This window comes from Aethalodelphis obliquidens, unplaced genomic scaffold (assembly GCF_003676395.1).
Source record: "Aethalodelphis obliquidens isolate GAN/ISIS:26980383/991018 unplaced genomic scaffold, ASM367639v1 scaffold41, whole genome shotgun sequence".
Classification (NCBI taxonomy): Eukaryota; Metazoa; Chordata; class Mammalia; order Artiodactyla; family Delphinidae; genus Aethalodelphis; species Aethalodelphis obliquidens.
The window spans coordinates 15,273,989-15,289,614 of NW_020837985.1; the positions used below are offsets into that span (position 1 = coordinate 15,273,989).

The following is a 15,626-nucleotide window of genomic DNA, read 5'->3' on the forward strand; positions in this document are numbered from 1 at the left end:
TTTATTTTCATTTCTCTAGGATGTGGGTCAGAAAGGATCTTGCTGTGATTTATGTCATAGAGTGTTCTGCCTGTGTTTTCCTCAGAAAGTTTTATAAGAAGTGTCCGGCCTTACATTTAGGTCCTTAATCCATTTTGAGTTCATTTTTGTGTATGGTGTTAGAAAATGTTCTAATTTCATTGATTTACCTGTGGCTGTCCAGTTTTCCCAGCACCACTTATTGAAGCGACTGGCTTTCCTCCATTGTATATTCTTGCCTCCCCCGTCATAGATTAGGTGACCGTAGGTGCGTGGGTTTCTCTCTGGCATCTCTGTCCTGTTCCATTGATCTACATTTCTGTTTTTGTGCCAGTACCGTACCGTTCAGTTTGTTGTGTCTTGACGAAAGTATACACCACATAACCACCCGACAGTCAAGACACAGAACATTTCCATCACCACTGCTGGTCCCTCTGTGCCCCTTTCCAGGTGGCCCCCGCTTGAGGGAAACAACTCCTGAATTCTGTTACGGGCTTGTTGTGCTTGTTCCTGAACTTTCTATAAATGGGCTCTACAGCATGTGTTCTTTTCATCTGGCTCAGTTCCGGCAACATGATGTTTTTAGGACTCATCCACAGTGTCTGAATAGCAGTAGCTCATTCTTTTTATTGTGTGAATGCTACAGCTTGGTTATCGGCTCTCCTGTCACTCTTTTCCACCCCGTTTTATATCCCTGGCAGCGGATATGAGGCTTCCAGTTCCTCCCCGTCCTCAGCAGAACTTGTTATTATCTGTTTTTTTTACCGTAATCGTCCTCGTGGGCGTGACGCGGCATCTCGTTGCGGGTCTGGTTGCGTTTCCCCGATGGCTTATGACGCGGAGCATCTGTTCATGGACTGCTCGCCATCTGTGTGTCTTCTTCAGAGAAATGTCTATTCATACCCTGTGCCAATCAGTCTACTCACTTTCAAGGCGATTAATCGTATGGTTGAGTGTACCCTTATTTTTTTTTCCATTTTTCACATCTGTACTTTTTTCTTTTGTTCCTCCTTTCCTGCCTCCTTTTAGACTGCTCTTAAATTCAAGTTAATCTTCTTTATTGTCTTTTTAGCTCTATGTTCGGTTTTTTTGGGGGATGGGGGCCATGCCATGCAGCATGTGGGATCTTACTTCCCCAGCTAGGGATCGAACCCACACCCCCTGCAGTGGAAGTGTGGAGTTTTAACCACTGGACTGCCCAGGAAGTCCCTAACTCTGTGTTTTTTGTTCCACTTTTTAGTGGTTGCTTTAAGGATTTCAATGTGCAACCTTACCTTCTCACAATCTACTTTAAATAACTGTTACACACCACTTCATGTATAATGGACACAGAGCACAGCAGTAAAATTAATTCCATTTACCTCTTTCTCTCCCTTTCCTATTGTTGTTAAATGCAGTATTTTATTTCTATGATTGTGATAAACCTATTTTTAAAAATTCTGCCTAAGTGCTCAATGGTCTTTCAAAGGAATTAAGAAAAAAATTATTTTTGCCCATATATTTACCATTTCGGGTTGAGCTTCACTCCTTCTTAAAATCCAGGTTTCCATCTTGCATCACTGCCCCTTAGCCTTAAGAATTTCCTGTAGTATTTCTTCTGATATGAGTCTGTTGTAAACAGATTCTAGGCTGATGGTTTTTATTTTTTTCCCGGCACACTAGAAATATCATTCCATTGTCTCGCAGCTTAGCTCGTTCCTGACGGGAGGTCTGCCGTCATTCCTGCTGTTCTGCTGACTATAATGTGATTTCTGTAGCTGCTTTTAAGATTCTGTCTCTGGTTTGCATGAGTTGGACTACAGTGTGCTTGGGTGTGAAGGGCTTTGTGTTTATCTTGCTTGCAGTTTACTCTCTTGAATTTGGGGAAAACTTAACCATTACCTCTTCCATTATTTGTCTTGCCCATTCTCTCTCTCCGTGTCTTCTGGGATTCTAATTATATATTAGTAATGTATATTATAATTGCATATAATTATATTATTAGTTAGACCATCTGATAATGTCCCACAGGTCTCAGGCACTGCTATAATTTTCTCCTTCTTTTTCTTGTGTGCTTTAGTCTGGCTAAGACCTGAACCTCTCTTCTTCTGTGTCCTGTCTGCAGTTAAACCTATCCAGCAAACTTTCATTTTAGTTCTAGAACTTCCATTTATTTTATAAAGAACTTTGATTTTCTCTCCTAAATCCTATATTCTTCACTTATCCTCTCCATATCTTTCTCTAAGTTTTAAAACATATTTGTCATTGTTGGTCTAAAGTCCTTGTCTGCTGGATACTGGATCATCTGTGGGTCTGCTTCTGTCTACTGTGTTTCCTGTTGGTTTTTAGTCGCATCTTCAAGCTTCACATGTGTTGTGATTTTCACTGCATCCTGGATATTGTTAATGACATGCTGAGGAGACTCTGGACGGTATCCTTAGGTCTTGTTCTAGAAGGTCATTAAGTTACTGGCAGATCATCTTGATCCTGTGGGGAGGCTTGGTCTTAGGCTTTTCTGGGGTGAGTATATTTCAGTTCTGACCTTAGTCCTGGTATGTGGTCTTTGTTCTTACAGCATGGCCCTTTTAGGGTTTCGAGGAATGCCCAAGGTATATACCAAGCCTTTCCTACAGGGATGAGCTAGAACTTTGAACTCTTATCTCTGTAGCCCTGTGAACTCTCTCTTCAGGTCTTGAATGTGCCAGTTCTGCTGTTTATACACAGTTTGGGAGTCAGCCAAGGATTTGAGGAGAATTTATACATGCATTTTGGGGATCCCTCATTTGGGAGATATCCCCCCTCTATTTCCAGCCACACTGGCAGCAGCAGCCCCAAACTATACCCTCAACCCAAGATGGCCTGCTACGTACTGCTAGAATTTTTATCCCTCAGTGCCCCACAAAGAGCCAGGAAGTCCCCTCTGAGGAAGCCCACGTAACTGTGCAGCTCACTGAGTGTCTTTCTTTTCTCTCAAAGACCACATCCCTCAGCTTTGGTTGACCTCCAGTGACTGTCAGATGTGCGTGTGTCCATCCGTGGACGCATTTTGGACCAAAAGTTGCCTGTTAAGTATAGTGAGAGACATGACAGATTAGAATGAGGATGGATAACCTTGTTTTCAGGACGGAATCCCTCTTATTTTTCAACTTAACGAATACAGTAAGTAGTTTTCCTATTTAACAACGATGAGAAAAGGACAAGAGGAAAGCAGGGCTTCTTTGGGTAAAAGAGAGTGTCTGCTGTGAAGTGTTGTTCCAAGTCTTTATCTAAACAAGGATAACAGCTAAAGCCTTGGTCACTCATCAGCTGTGGTCCGTGGGCACTGAGGTGTGCCCTGAGCGTGTGTGTGGTGGGGGACAGGTGACGCCTCTGACTCCTCCCCAGGCCCGTGGCGAGGTGAGCCTGAGGGTCCCCGGCTTCCCTTTCTACTTGCGTCCCAGTATTTCAGACCCTGCATGCCTTCCCTGTGTCTGGATGGAAGCTGCCTTTCCTGCAGCACTGCCCCTCCCCCAGGCCTGGCGTTTCTGGGAGGGGGCAGACCCCGTCCCTGCTTCCTGTGGCCGGAGGTCTGCTCTGTGATGTTGTTGGCACACCTGTGGCTCAGGCTGCAGCCTCCGTGTGCATTCAAGTTCAAATCCAGGCGCTGTCACCGATGACTGGTCACTTTGGGCTGGTCCCCTGCTCTCTTGGAGTCTCTGTTCCTTCATCTGGAAAGTGAGATGGAAATACCATCCCTCCCACAGGAGAGCACGCTGACGGCTGGGAGATGTGAGAGGCAGAAAGCGGGCCTTGGAGCGTCCGTGAGTGTGAGGGTTGGTGACAGTTACCCCAGAGGACCGCTTCCCCGGATCTCGTGGACAGAGCTCTCCCCAGGTCCTCCTCCCTTCCACCGCCCACGGCAGGCGTACCTTCCCTTTGGGTACCCGGCCCACCTCGAGGACAGTGATGGGTCTCACCCACATCTGTCGCCCCCGTCCCCCACTCCGTGTGCAGCAGGGCCCCTACGTGCTCGCACAAGCAGGGTCGCTGTGAACTCCGCCCTGTGCAGCTTGGCGGGCGGCGAGCGTGCTGGTCGGCACGCCCCCGGGGGCATTAGCGCCTCTTGGCAGGACTTCCTGCCACCCAGGTCTTGCTGACAGGCAGCGGCATCCTAGGGGCCTGTTACTTAGTCCAAGTGGATAATGGCATCTCGGGATAAAAGGAGGGATGCTGGGGTTTGCTTATTAGGTCTCAGGCAGGAAAGAGAGGTATGAGCAGGCTCTCGCCACCTGTGACTGAGAACCCAGCTGAGCTTCCGAGTCCTGAGGGCAGCCAAGGACAGAGGGGTCATTTCTCTGTGGACCTGGAGTCCACCCACCATGACAGGAAGCCGGAGCCCACCTTGGGGACTCGTGCCCCCTCCCTCTGGAGCCAGATGGCACTGCCTGAGGGCAGGGCTGTGTCCTCCTGTTCTGGTGGCCTCAGGACAGGGCGGGAGGTGGAGGACGCAGGCAGTAAAAGCCAAGAGAGGACAGCCCTGCAGCTCTTCACCTTCCCTTGAACCCGACTCCGTCTCCCCTGCACCCTTGATCTGACCTCCTACCTGCAGTACTAATTTTGATGACCTGTAGCTCTCGTGATGTGGAAACTCTTGGTTTGCTGGAGTGAGTAACAGAAAGAGACAGAGAAGAGCTTAAACAGAGAGACGTGTCCCGTGGCGGGGCACCATCACCTAGAGCTCTAATCCTCACCGCCGGGGGTAGCAGATGCTGTGGCCTCAAGTGATAGGAAATGCCAAATAACCGTGGCAGGAAGGGTTCCGAAAGCCTCAGAAGAGGGTGCTGGACTCCAGCCGTTTCCTTGTTGGTAAAAATGGGGCTAATGGTCTGAGTGTCCCTGCGAGAAAATGCGAAGGGGCAGCTACAGTTAGAGATGCCGACACCACGGTCAGATGTGGTACAGGAGCCGTGGCCCCACCGGGCACACCGCAGGTCACACCGCAGCTCTCCCGGCGTTTTCATCCCTGTGCTCCGAGCTCGCTCTGCCTGCCCCTCATGCTGGCTCTTCCGCCCCGCAGGTACCGGTAACAGTATCGTGGTCGTGACCACGGCTGGATTTCTTCATCAAGAACTGAAGATTGGCGAGAACTTTAAAGAGATAAGCACCTCCTTCCTGGGTTTCCAGCTCATGCCCGAGGTAACCCGTGCGGCAGGTTGGGCCGGTGCCCCCGTGCCACTGGGCTGCCACCGCCCGCGCCGTGACCCGTTCCCCTTTAGCAGGAGCAGCTCTGGGCGGCCTGTGCCGGGTACGACGACATCTACGTGTGGAGCCTGCAGGACCTCGCCCAGCCCCCGCAGAGGATCCACCTGCAGGACTGCTCCAGGATCCACTGCATGATCCAGGTGAAGAAGCAGGTACGGCGGCCCCGGGGCTGCTGGTCAGGGCGGTACGGCGGCCCCGGGGCTGCTGGTCAGGGCCTGGCCGGGAAGGACGTGGGTCTGCGGGTGCCCGAGAGCACCGCACACCTCTGAGTGGGCTGCCTGTGTGGTGCCCGTTTCTCCTCAGCAGATCTGGGTGGGCGGCACCGGGCTGTCGCAGGGGAGATCCAAGGGGAAAATCTACGTGATCGATGCCGAGAGGAAGACGGTGGAGAAGGAGCTGGCGGCCCACACGGACACGGTGAACACCCTGTGCTCCGCGGAGGACAGATACGTGCTGAGCGGGTCCGGCCGCGACGAGGGCAAGATCGCCATCTGGAAGGTCGAGTAACCCAGGGCGCGTGTGCCCTGTGAGCACGGGACGCGCCTTCTGCCGGCTCCTGGCGCCTCCCCAGAGAAGGCGGGTCTGAGCCTGGGGCGGGGGCACTGGGAGGGCCCCGCTGCGGGGGCCTGTGTGGCTCTCTGGCCTCAGTTACGAGACCGATAGTGTCGCACTTTCTCTCCTGGACTTAGCTGATTAAACTGGACTGTTTCAGGCTGGGGGGCCTGTCAGGCAGCCTCTGCTGAGAAGTCGCCCTGTGCTACCTGGACGGCTCCAGAACCCACGACCTGGGCCAGCACCAGGCCATCCGGGAGCAGTTTAGCCGGAGCACCCGTGACCTGCAGACCTCGGGTCTTGCTTTTCCTCCACTTCACTCACTCGCCAGATACTAAGCACCAGATTCACAGGCGCCCGACAGCCAGACAGACGACACTGACCTCTTGTTCGCGTCAAAGCTCATGAGAAGGGGGGAGTTTTAAATGACCACGTTGTGGTTGAACAGGTTTGCACCTGCCCTCGCTGTCCCCCGACAGCCAGACACTGACCTCTTGTTCGCGGCAAAGCTCATGAGAAGGGGGGAGTTTTAAATGACCACGTTGTGGTTGAACAGGTTTGCACCTGCCCTTGCTGTCCCCCGACAGAGCAGGTGACCAGCGCCTGCCCAGGGAGGGGGACAACACTGGGTTGAGGCTGTCGGGACAGGGCTGGGCCAGCTGACGCAAGCGCTGGGTTTTTTCCTTTTAATTAATGCAACGTTTTTTATAATGAAAAAACCTAGAGACTTTTTCAACCAAAGGTCAGCATTCCATCTAAAATAGCACAAACAAACCCTTACCAGACGCTCGTGTCCGTTTCCGCTGCATCTGTGTCCTAGGTGCACGGCGTGTATGTGTATGTAGGCGGTGCCTTATTATTTAACTGAGGATAATACTAGCTATGCTCTTACCTTACTAGCTATAAATATTTGCAAAAGGGACCTTTTGTACCTTTTTACCATTACCTTTGAGCTGTCGTCCCCCAGTTGTGAGCAAGGGAGGTTTTGGCACGGCTGCACTGCGTGAAGGCCCGAGGCCTGTCCCCTATGGGCCCACGGTGCGCTCTGCCACAGGGGGCTGGCTGGCTGCCGGACCCTCCCCCTGGGCTCTGGGGACTTGGATAGACATCACACTGGACCTCGCTCACCCTGAGAGGTCTGTGAGGGTCTCTGTCAGGCCCCCAGCACACAGCCAGGCTTCAGAGGCATCTGCAGTGCCTCCCCGGTGAGAGCTTTGGCTAGGCCTCCGGCTGTGCCTGCAGAACCCAAGCATTCTGGAGGGTCTGCTCACTGACTGACATTTTGGAATGTTCTGAGACTGTGGTGCGGAGAACAGCCAGGCGGCCTAATCCGCCCCTCTCCTCCCCCCGCCACCCCGAGTCTGTCCTCCTGGGGAGGGTGTGTTCCCCTGACTGACTTCTAGAAGGAAGACTAGGCCAGCAGCAACTGGCAGAAGGTGGAATTCTGCCTCTGTAAACACATGAAAAATTCGAGTAAAAGCCTGTCAGAAATCCACGTAAATTATTGAATTCCAACCCACACGTAACCAGGTATTTTCACCTCGTTGGTAATAAATTCTCTTTTTCACTAAAACACTGCTGTGCGGTTTCCTTACTTTATCCAACATTAACTGGTGGCAGAGCTTTAAAATAATACAGGACTGCTCAACTAATTATTAGAGATGCACATCCAAACAACAACGAGGTAGCACCTCACACCAGTCACGATGGCCAACGGTCAAAAGTCGACAGATAACAAATGCTGGAGAGGGTGTGGAGAAAAGGGAGCCCCCCACCCCCACCCCTACACTGTTGGTGGGAATGTCAGTTGATACAGCCACTATGGAGAACAGTATGGAGGTTCCCTACGAAACTAAAACTAGAAGCACCATATGACCCAGCAAGCCCACTCCTGGGCATATATCCAGACAAAACTAATTCAAAAAGACACAGGCACCCCAATGTTCATAGCAGCACCCCAATGTTCATAGCAGCACTATTCACAATAGCCAAGACATGGAAACAACCTAAACGTCCACCGACAGATGAATGAATAAAGATGTGGTGTGTATATATATATACACACATACACACACAATGGAATATCACTCAGCCATGAAAGAATGAAATAATGCCATTTGCGGCCACGTGGATGCAACTAGAGATTATTATGCTAAGTGAAGTAAGTCAGAAAGAGAAAGACAAATACCATATATCATTTATATGTGGAATCTAAAATATGACACAAAATGAATCTATCTACGAAACAGAAACAGACTCACGGACACAGAGAACAGACGTGTGGCTGCCGAGGGGCAGAGGGTTGAGGGAGGGATGGAGTGGGAGTTCGGGATTAGCAGATACAAACTATTACACATAGAATGGATGTACAAGGTCCTACGGTAGAGCACAGGGAAGTGTATTCAGTATCCTATGATAAACCATATGGAAAAGAATATTTTTTAAAAGTGTGTATGTATGTATAACTGAATCACTTTGCTGCTCTACAGCAGTAACTAACACAACATTGTAAATCAACTATACTTCAATAAGAAAAATACTAACCCCGGAAAAAATTAATACAGGATCATTTTGGATTTGTTCTTATTCATTCTAAGCACCTGTCAAGTTACTTTAATGCAGACTTTCCATTTCCTTTATTCTTGGTGATAATTTTCAAGATCTTATTTGACATTGATTGCAACTGAAATGAGTACAGAAAAATCAGAGGCTTTTAGGAAATGATCCTTTATATAAAAGAGGAAAAAGGTGAACAAGGGGGTTAAAAGGGGAATAGATTGGCTGGTGCAAGTGTATGGTTCTGTATTTATGTAAAAAGAATCTTGCCAGTGGAGTTTGTGGAAATGAAAAGGGCACTTTCATGCCTTCCGTGTTTCCTCTGTGCTTTGGAGAGATTCCACGATGAATGATTTGTCGTGGGAAGGCCCAAAATGAGCCAGAATTCATTAAACAGACCATGATGCCTTCCCTACCTCAGCTTTAGAAACCGGAATTAAACCGGTACCAAAAAAAGTGTTTATCTTGAACCAGAAGCTCGTTTACTTTAATATAATTCCAGCTCTCCAGCCGTATTTCAGACAACAGACAAGGAAGTTTGGTTTGGGGGCTGGCACGGCGCCACGATGACAATGAAAAGCTCAACCCACTCCCTGGTCACAGGGAATATTTTTATGATTTGTTCTCGGAAGATGCGAATGCACTGCTTGCTCTCAAATGACAACCTTGGTATTGGATGTGATTGTAGCATCTGAATTACAAGTGCATGACTTTGATCCATTTCTAGGGGATTCCTTAGGAAGATGAAGAGGTGTTTTATCCACATGACTAGGGAGGGCACAGTTGGAAAACCTGGCAAAGTTGCCCTGCTGTTGCTGCTGCCTGCAAATGTTTGTATCATATTTCTTGCAGGGACTTCCCTGGTGGTGCAGTGGTTAAGAATCCGCCTGCCAATGCAGGGGACACGGGTTCGAGCCCTGGTCCGGGAAGGTCCCACATGCCACAGAGCAACTAAGCCCGTGCGCCACAACTACCGAGCCTGCGCTCTAGAGCCCTCGAGCCACAACTACTGAGCCCGTGTGCCACAACGACCGAAGCCCGTGCGCCTAGAGCCTGTGCTCTGCAACAAGAGAAGCCACCGCAATGAGAAGCCCGCACACCGCAACAAAATCACCGCAACTGGAGGAAAGCCTGCGTGCAGCAACGAAGACCCAACACAGCCAAAAATAAATAAATTTATAAAATAAAATTTAAAAAAAAGAAAGAGATGTCCATGTCCTATAGCCCCTGGGACCTGTGATTGTGGCCTTATTTGGCAAAAGGATCTTTGCAGATATAACCAAGTTTAAGATCTCATGATGAGATGGTCCTGAACCCAAAGACAAGCGTCCTTAGGATGAGAGAAGAGACCAACACAGGGGAGAGGCCAACTGCATGTCGACTGCAAGAGCTGCACTTTAAATATAAAAATGCAAATGGAATAAGAGAAAAAGGATGAAAAACGTGTACCCTGCCAATGATAAGCATAAGGCTGGTAGAGCTGTTAATGTCGGCAAGACAGACTTCAACTGAAGGTGTGTTTACAAGAAACAACAGGGATGTGCGCGAGGATGAGAAGGTCAGTACATCAAGATGGCACATGATGATCCTATGTGTATACGCATTAGTGATAGAGATTCAAGGTCTGTGATGCAAACGTGATACAACTGGAGGAGAAAACAGATCCACTCTCGTTGGAGGTTTAACACACTGCTCTCAGGGACTGACAGAACAAGCAAACAAAAACTTAGCAAGGCTACAGAAGATGTGACACTATCAACCAATGTGACCCGACATTACAGAACACTACGCCCAACAACAGCAGAATATCCGTTCTTTTCAGGTGCACGTGGGGTGTTCATCAAGCTAGACCGTATGCTGGGCCACAAGTTGGAAAAGATTTAAATCACAGAAAATGTTCTCAGACCATGCCCAGATTAAATTAGAACTCGGGGACTTCCCTGGTGGTCCACTGGGTAAGACTGCGCTCCCAAAGCAGAGGGCCCGGGTTCGATCCCTGGTCGGGGAACTAGATCCCGCATGCGTGCCGCAACTAAGAGTTCACATGCCGCATCTAAGAAGTCTGCACGCCGCATCTAAGGAATGTGCATGCTGCAAGTAAAGATCCTGCATGCTGCAACTAAGACCAGGAGCAGCCTAAATAAATAAATTATATTTTTTAAAAACCTCTAATTAATTGTTAAAAAATCAACAGCAATAATTACACAAAAATCTCCATATTAAAATTATCTTGGAAGTTAAACAACATACTTGCAAATAACCCATGGATCTAAAAAAAAAAGAAAATCACAAGGGAAATTATAAAATATTTTCAGCTGAATGACAGTGAAAACACAATATCTCAAAATTTATAGGATGCAGCTAAAGCAGTGCTCAGAAGAAAAATTATAGCTTTAAATGCCTCTACTAGGTTTCAAGTCAACAATCTGAATTTCCATTATAAGAATACAGAAAAATAAAAACATTTAATCCAAAACAAGGAAAGGAGGAAATAATAAAGATAAGACCAAACATCAATGAAATGGAAAACAGAATCAACAAAGCCAAAAATTGGTTCTTAAAAATAATAGGTACGCTCTAGCAAGACTGATCAAGAAAAAAAAGCAAACACAAGTTACCAATATCACGAATGAGACAGAGGATGAAATCTTATAGCCATCAAAAGGATATCGTGAAAAACTTTATGGCAATATACTTGACAGCTTAGATGAAATGTATAAATTTCTTAAAAAACAACTTCATGAAACCAATGCAAGAAGTAGTTGAAAATCTGAAGATTCCTATATCTATTAAGAAGTTGACTTTAGTCAAAAACCTTCTCACAAAGAAAATCCTAGGCCCAGTTGATTTCATTAGTGAATTCTAACAAACGCTTAAGGATGGAATACCAAAATTCCATAGAAACTTTCAGAAGAATAGAGGAGGGGAAGACACTTTCCAACTCACTTCAGGAGACCACCATGACCCTGTTCTAAAATCTGACAGTGATCTTACAAGAAAATAAAAGTAGAGATCAGTTCTCCTCATGAACATAGATACAAAATTCCTGAACAAAATATTAGCAAATTGAATCCAGTAATATTTTAAAAGGATAATATAGCATGACGAAGTGGTGTTTGTTCCAGGAATACAAGGTTACTTTAACATTTGAAAACCCATCTATATAATTCAACATATTAGCAAAATAAAGGACAACAACAACAAAAAAATAAAAATAAAGGACAAAAGCCATAATGACCATCTCAATAGATGCAGGAAAAAAATTGACAAAATAAAATATTCATGATAAAATACCTTGGCAAACTAAGAATAGAAGGGAACTTCCTCAAACTGATAAAGGGCATCTACAAGAAACCTACAGCAAAAAACATCCTTAATAGTGAAAGTCTAATTGCTTTCCTCTAAGATTGGAAACAAGGCAAGGATGTTCACTTTCATCCCTCCTATTCAGCATGGTCCTGGAGGTTCCAGTCATGGCAGTAAGGCAAGAAAAATAAAAGAAGGGGAAAAGTACATTTATTCACAGCAATTATGATTGTTTACATAAATCCTGAAAAGAAACTATTTTTTTAAATTAGGAAAGTAAGCACTTTTAGCAAGGCCACAGCTCAAGATCAATGTAAAACAAATTCTAACAGCAAACAACTGGAAAATGTAAAAATACTACTTACAATAGCATTAAGGACACATCAAATAGGAATAAATTTAAGATGTGTCAGACCTGTGCACTGAAAATTCAAAAACACTGCTGAGAGAAATTTTAAAAGACCTAAATAAATGAAAAGATACACCATGTTAATGGACTGGAACGTTAAATATTGTAAAGATGTTAGTTCTCTCCAAGTCGACCCAACAGATTCCATTTAATCCCAATCCAAATCCCAACACAACTTTAAAATAGATATAGTTGTCAATATATACTTATTAAAGTTGTGTTGGGACTTGGATTGGGATTAACTGGAATCTACTGGGTCAACTTGGAGAGAACTAACATCTTGTACAATATCGATATAGATATATGGATATATTTGGAAATGCAAAGTAGAATAGTCACGATAACCCTTAAAAAGAAGATCAAAGCCAGAGGACTCACACTATGTGATTTAAAGCTTTACTAAAAGATACGGTAATTAAGACTCAGGATAAACACATCAGTGGAACAAAATGTAGGGCCTAGACACATAAGTGTACAGTCAGGTGATATTCAACAAAAATTTCAAGACAATTCACTAAGGAAAGTCTTTTAAAAAAAACAACAGTGCTGCAATTAGTGGAAAAGAGAAAAAAACTCAACCCTCATCTCACTGTACAACCCTTATCTCACTACACAAAATTTAATTCAAGGTGGTTCAGCTAAATGTAAAGCTATAAAGCTCTAGAAGCAAGCATAGGAGAATTCTCTGGAACCTTGGTGTAGACAAAGATTTCTTAGAAATGATACAAAAAGTGCTAAATACAAAAGAAAATTAATATATTGGATTCATCAAAATACACCATTAATGTGGTGAAAAGAGAAACCACAGATTGGGAGAAAATATTGACAGTGCTACATCCGACAAAGACTTGTATCCAGAATATATAAAGAGCTCCTACAAATCAATAAGAAGACAAACACTCAATTAAAAAATAGGCAGAAGATACTTCACTAATGAAGCTATATGGTTGGCCAGGTTGAAAAGATGCTTAAAGTCATTAGTCATCAGGGGAATACATATTAAACCACACTGAAATACCACTTGGTGCTCGTTAGAATGGCTAATATTAAACATTCACGATAGCAAATAAAGATGAGGCTATTGAGCAAATAAATGGAACTCTCATACGCTGCTGGATAAAAACAGCATAACCACTTTGGGAGAGCTGTTTGTCAGTTTCTTTTAGACACATACCTACCCTGCAACTCCACAATACCACACTTAGTTTTTTTAACCCCAGAGAAATGAAAACATATGTCTACAGAGAGACTCTTATGAGAATGTCCATAGCATCTTTATCTGTAACAGCCCTACAATGGAAACACCCATCAAATGGAAAATGGATGTGATATATCCTCGCAATGGAATTCTATGCAGCAGTAAAAAGGAACTAAACAGCAACGTGTATGACTCTCAAAAGCATGCTGAGCAAAAGCAGACACAAAGGCTACGAACCGTTTCCATTTACAGAAGTTCAAAACGGACAAAAGCCGTCCACGGTGACCGAATTCATAATCAGTGGTTGCCTGTGGTACGGGGTGTGTGGGGGATTGAGCTGGAAGGCATCAAGAGAGAACTCTCCGGAATGAAGGAATTATTCCATGCAGATCGAGCGTTAGTTACTCAGGTGTAGGTATTTGTCAAAACGCTCATGGAATTGCACACTTGGACCTGTGTGTGTCACTGTCTGTAAATTCACCTCACTTAAAAAACAAGACTACGGATTCTACGGCTGTTAAAAAAGAATTAGGGAATATTTTGAATTTGATACCAATAAATTTGACAACTTAGACGGAATGGAAAATCTATGTGAAAGATATAAACAACCAAAGCTCATTTAAGAAGAAACAGATAACTGAATAGGCTTATTTACGATAAAGAAATTTAACCCATAATTTAAAACCTTCACAGGAAGAAAATGACATAAAGAACTCACCGATGAATTCTTCCAAATATATAAGGAATAAATACAAATTCTACGATAATTGTTTTCATAAAAACAGAAGAGGAGTTGAATGCTTACTATCTCATTTATGAGACTAACATTACCTTGCTACCAAAACCAGACAAGACAGTACAAAGAACAAAAATACAGACTAATTTCCCTCATAAACATTAAAGTCTTTAGAAACAGTTTAGAAAACCAAATCTAGCAATACATAAAGAGGACATTACCTTATGATCAAGTGGAATTCATCGCAGGAATGCAAAGTTGGTTTACTATTCAAGACCAATTGATGTCATTCACCATCTTAACAAATGCAAAAAGAGGAAACACAGGTTCATCTCAACAGATTCAGAAAGAGTATCTGACATAATTCAACATCGACTCATGTTAAGAACTCTCAGCAAACTAGGAATAGAAAGAAACTTCTTCAACTGGGTAAGGAGCAGCTACCAAAAAACCCACAGCAAAGGCTGTACTTACTGGTGAAGACTGAATGTTCTCACTGTGCAATCAGGAACGAGGCAGACTGCTTTCTCTCACAGATTGGGAGAAAATATTTACAAAACATATCTGATAAAAGACTTGTATCCGTGAAACTCAACAAGGAAAACAACTAAAAAACAGGACAAAAAAACTACGTTAGACATTTCACTAAAGATATACAAATTGCAAACACAGGAGAAGATGCTTAACATCTAAGGAAATGCAGATTAAAACCACAATGGGACACCATTACACCACCCATTGAACGGCTAAAATTTTTTAAACTACGCTGACTAGGATGCTGACAAGGATGTGCAGAGACCAGAGCCCTCATTCGTTTGACTGTGGGAACGCAAAATGGTAGAGCCCATTCTCAAACCCATCAGAAAAGAGTTTGGCAGTTTTTATAAAGTTAAAAATATACATACTCACCAATCCCTCTCAGGTATTTATCGAAGAGAAATGAAAATGTGCATTTCATTACTATACACACAAGTCTCCTACTCAAATGTTCCCAGCACGTTTTTTGTTTTGTTTTTTTTTGCGGTACGCGGGCCTCTCACTGTTGTGGCCTCTCCCGCTGCGGAGCACAGGCTCCGGACGCGCAGGCTCAGCGGCCATGGCTCACGGGCCCAGCCGCTCCGCGGCATGTGGGATCCTCCCAGACCAGTGCGCCACCAGGGAAGCCCCCCAGCAGTTTTATTCATAATAACCAAAAACTAGAAACAATCCAAACGTCCATCAACTGTTGAATGGATAAACAAATTGCAGTACATTCATTTCATGGAATACTACTCAGCAATAAGAGGGAACAAGCTCATGGTGCCTGCAATAATATGGATGCATCTCAAATATTTACGCTAGGGACTTCCCTGGTGGCACAATGGTTAAGAATCTGCCTGCCAATGCAGGGGACACGGGTTCGAGCCCTGGTCCGGGAAGATCCCACATGCTGCAGAGCAACTAAGCCTGTGCGCCACAACTACTGAGCCCGAGTGCCGCAACTACTGAAGCCCACGCACCTAGAGCCCGTGCTCCACAAGAAGAAAAGCCACCACGATGAGAAGCCCCCGCACTGCAACGAAGAGTAGCCCCCGCTCGCCGCAACTAGAGAAAGCCCGCGCACAGCAATGAAGACCCAACACAGCCAAAAA

General features: G+C 45.3%; 1 protein-coding gene across 8 annotated transcripts in view; it reads left to right on the forward strand.

Annotated features, from left to right (window-relative positions):
• The window catches only part of DENND3 (DENN domain containing 3), a 58,311-nt gene extending 51,993 nt beyond the window's left edge, over window positions 1-6,318 (forward strand). For 4 of the 8 annotated variants that reach the window (XM_027078001.1, XM_027078003.1, XM_027077996.1 and 1 more), the window contains 3 exons: window positions 5,054-5,172; window positions 5,253-5,390; window positions 5,542-6,318. In XM_027078001.1, coding sequence (XP_026933802.1) covers window positions 5,054-5,172; window positions 5,253-5,390; window positions 5,542-5,745 — 461 coding nt within the window. In that variant the 3' untranslated portion in view covers window positions 5,746-6,318. The remainder of the gene's footprint in view (window positions 1-5,053; window positions 5,173-5,252; window positions 5,391-5,541) is intronic. The other 4 variants (XM_027077997.1, XM_027078000.1, XM_027078002.1 and 1 more) reach the window with 2 other exon arrangements.
• The last annotated feature ends 9,308 nt before the right edge of the window (window positions 6,319-15,626 follow it).